Raw genomic sequence first — 4,123 nt, 5'->3', positions numbered from 1 at the left:
GTCTACCAGTACTTGTTGGTTGGAGCGAGGTCCAGGATTTCAGAGATCCGGCATTGGTCTACCAGTACTTGTTGGTTGGAGCGAGGTCCAGGATTTCATAGATCCGGCATTGGTCTACCAGTACTTGTTGGTTGGAGCGAGGTCCGGGATTTCAGAGATCCGGCATTGGTCTACCAGTACTTGTTGGTTGGAGCGAGGTCCAGGATTTCATAGGTCCGGCATTAGTCTACCAGTACTTGTTGGTTGGAGCGAGGTCCAGGATTCCATAGGTCCGGCATTGGTCTACCAGTACTTGTTGGTTGGAGCGAGGTCCAGGATTTCATAGGTCCGGCATTAGTCTACCAGTACTTGTTGGTTGGAGCGAGGTCCAGGATTTCATAGGTCCGGCATTGGTCTACCAGTACTTGGTTGGAGCGAGGTCCAGGATTTCATAGATCCGGCATTAGTCTACCAGTACTTGTTGGTTGGAGCGAGGTCCAGGATTTCATAGGTCCGGCATTAGTCTACCAGTACTTGTTGAGTGAAGAAACATTTTTGCAAAGATCAGCGGTGCTGAAGAACAGACGTCCACTCTCCTGAGGACACTCACCCTGAGGCCTACTGGTAGTAGGTTGGGTTATCCAGGACTGGCCTACGATTTAGTTTGCCGTTGTCCATTTATCCTGTCGGTGGCAGTATAACCTGAAGGGTTCCTGTGTCTCTCCAGCGGACAGGAAATAGAAAGGAGCTCCTTTCCATTGTGGATTTACTCCTCTCATGGTTGTCACGCTGATCTTCATGCTTAGTCAAAGGCTTGCCATCTATGCAGATCAGTTCTGACTAGGGATGTCCCGATACCAAGTACTTCCCCTCGGGTAATCGCCGATAACAATTACCGATACATTTTCTTAAAGGGACAGGTGACATTTAAAAAAAAAACAATACAGACTTAATGATTTTAGGCCAAATTCTTTATGATTATGAAGAACTTTAATTTAAAGGAGAACTATGGGGGGGAGGGGGGGGTGCTTTTCACTCACCTCATAGTTCTAGCCGCCCTGTGACAATGAGACAATGCGGTGTGACAATGAGACTGTCACAGGTCGGCTCAGTAGATCGGGAGGTGAGAGAACACATACCGGCGTTCGCTCACCTCTCCATCCTGTCACAGCTCTCCATCCTGTCACAGCTCTCTGCTGTGACGGGGGAGGGGCTGGATTCCCCGCTCCGATCCTCCAGCGCTGACTGGCGAAACGGAGGGGGCAGGTACAGCTGGCTCTGCCTCTAGATAGGAGGAGCCAGCTGTCACTCACGCAGCTGGGCGGATCCAGATGTCCAGGTCGGGATCCGCTCCGGCTGCAGCTTCTCAGTATACCGCGAGCTGTAGCTGTACTACCAGTACTACAGTGAAACTACAAATCCGATCATGCATCTGCCTCTGGGATCATTTATTAACCCATTCATGTCAGCAGGGGATCATTGTATATCTATTGCTGCCGTGTATTGTATATGTAGTACTTATATACAGTACACACTCCCAGTACACTGCAGCCAGAGATTGTTCACACTCCCACTTCAGCCCCGTCTCACTCACTGGCGCCTCACAAGGTGCCGAACGGTTTTCCTCACACATGAGGACGTCGGCGGTGGCGCTGAGCTGGAGAGGAGCGTCACTGCTGCTCCGGTGGTCGGCGCTCCAGGTGGGGGTTCTAATGTGGGTGGGTGTCAGGGGCGCTATGTATCGTCAGGGGCGCTATGTATCGTCAGGGGCGCTATGTATCGTCAGGGGCGCTATGTATCGTCAGGGGCGCTATGTATCGTCAGGGGCGCTATGTATCGTCAGGGGCGCTATGTATCGGCATCGGGACATCCCTAGTTGGCTGACTAAGGCTCGTTTATGGCCATTGACTTTGTATTGAAGCCGGAGGATTAGAGCCAGGCAGGTAACATTTTCAGATGAAGTGGGACCCGGCTCCTGTCATTGGATCAGCCAGGACATGTGATATGTATGTAGTATGTTGGGTCAGTGAGGTAAGGATGAAGCCCCGTCACATAATAACGCTCCTGTATTTCCATGTGTGCGTGGACAGGGTCTCTTTACACCCGGTAATATTTTCTCTCCTATCTGCAGAGAAATACAACTTTCTCGGCATCTCCATTGTGGGGCAGAGCAACGAGCGCGGCGATGGCGGGATCTACATCGGCTCCATCATGAAAGGTGGAGCTGTAGCTGCAGACGGAAGGATTGAGCCGGGAGACATGTTACTACAGGTCAGTGGTCCTCTGTAGCTCCGCCCATCCAATCCATCTGGTTGGATAAACGGGGAGCTTTGATACGGGTTCCTGCAGATGATGGCGGCATGAACTGCCATTGCAGCGAGGAGTCTCTCCTCATTGGTATGCAGATACCAGCTTTCTCTAATAGGATCTGCATATGAATAGTCAGACCGCCCCATGTGACCAGCCTGGGCCCCCTACTGGAGACGAAGGGCAGCGCCCAGTCTTGTGTCCGGAGGCTCCAGGCAGCTTTATACTCCCATAATGCCCCCACTTCTGTGCTGTGGTTGTTCGGTCACTTTATGTGACCCTAAATGTCCCAACACATCATTAGACCCGTCACCAGAGGATAACCGTGTAACAAGGATTAGGAGGCCGCCAATGGATGGATGGCTGAGGAGGCCGCGGATGGATGGGTGGCTTGGCTGAGGAGGCCGCGGATGGATGGGTGGCTTGGCTGAGGAGGCCTGCCGCGACTGGATGGATAAGGATGGGATTCCTCTGCAGCCTCCAGTAGCTGTATCAGTGTTGACTCTTCTGTTTATGGATGAAGGGATTTGACTTTGATTTCTTGGAGCAAATACTGCTCGGGGCTCCAAGTGCTGTTCACATGATGGTCCTAAAGTTCAGATTGGCTGATCCTTCCACTGAGGTCCCATGACCAGATGTGTATGTGCGGTGACCGTGGCGTGGGCCTTGGCGGTGACCGTGGCGTGGGCCTTGGCGGTGACCGTGGCGTGGGCCTTGGCGGTGACCGTGGCGTGGGCCTTGGCGGTGACCGTGGCGTGGGCCTTGGCGGTGACCGTGGCGTGGGCCTTGGCGGTGACCGTGGCGTGGGCCTTGGCGGTGACCGTGGCGTGGGCCTTGGCGGTGACCGTGGCGTGGGCCTTGGCGGTGACCGTGGCGTGGGCCTTGGCGGTGACCGTGGCGTGGGCCTTGGCGGTGACCGTGGCGTGGGCCTTGGCGGTGACCGTGGCGTGGGCCTTGGCGGTGACCGTGGCGTGGGCCTTGGCGGTGACCGTGGCGTGGGCCTTGGCGGTGACCGTGGCGTGGGCCTTGGCGGTGACCGTGGCGTGGGCCTTGGCGGTGACCGTGGCGTGGGCCTTGGCGGTGACCGTGGCGTGGGCCTTGGCGGTGACCGTGGCGTGGGCCTTGGCGGTGACCGTGGCGTGGGCCTTGGCGGTGACCGTGGCGTGGGCCTTGGCGGTGACCGTGGCGTGGGCCTTGGCGGTGACCGTGGCGTGGGCCTTGGCGGTGACCGTGGCGTGGGCCTTGGCGGTGACCGTGGCGTGGGCCTTGGCGGTGACCGTGGCGTGGGCCTTGGCGGTGACCGTGGCGTGGGCCTTGGCGGTGACCGTGGCGTGGGCCTTGGCGGTGACCGTGGCGTGGGCCTTGGCGGTGACCGTGGCGTGGGCCTTGGCGGTGACCGTGGCGTGGGCCTTGGCGGTGACCGTGGCGTGGGCCTTGGCGGTGACCGTGGCGTGGGCCTTGGCGGTGACCGTGGCGTGGGCCTTGGCGGTGACCGTGGCGTGGGCCTCAGATACAAGGTTCTGGGAAATGTTAGGAGATAAATCACACAAATGGGTTGAACTGTAACTTGTCTTCTTTCAACATCACGTGTTGCTATGTGACCGTGTTGCTATGTGACCGTGTTGCTATGTGACCGTGTTGCCATGTTGTCTTTCAGGTCAATGATATCAATTTTGAGAATATGAGCAATGATGATGCTGTTCGGGTCCTGAGAGACATTGTCCATAAACCAGGGTAAGGTGGTAAAATTGCTGCTGCCCCCAGTCTGAGCTCTGCTGTACAGAGTCTGCACTGTGTGGCCACCGTGCGGGATGAGGGAAGGCAGTGTGGGCACAGT

General features: G+C 56.3%; 1 protein-coding gene across 1 annotated transcript in view; it reads left to right on the top strand.

Annotated features, from left to right (window-relative positions):
• The window catches only part of DVL2 (dishevelled segment polarity protein 2), a gene marked incomplete at its 5' end in the record, with an annotated part of 23,475 nt that overhangs the window by 10,243 nt on the left and 9,109 nt on the right, over nt 1-4,123 (top strand). The window contains 2 exons of the mRNA XM_018575520.1: nt 2,111-2,250; nt 3,944-4,020. Of these exons, the coding sequence (XP_018431022.1) occupies nt 2,111-2,250; nt 3,944-4,020 (217 nt within the window). The remainder of the gene's footprint in view (nt 1-2,110; nt 2,251-3,943; nt 4,021-4,123) is intronic.

The sequence above is a fragment of the Nanorana parkeri genome, unplaced genomic scaffold (genome assembly GCF_000935625.1).
Source record: "Nanorana parkeri isolate BGI_ZX_2015 unplaced genomic scaffold, ASM93562v1 scaffold4055, whole genome shotgun sequence".
Lineage (NCBI taxonomy): Eukaryota > Metazoa > Chordata > Amphibia > Anura > Dicroglossidae > Nanorana > Nanorana parkeri.
Note: the sequence above shows the minus strand (reverse complement) of the source record. Positions and strands in the feature narration are given on the sequence as shown.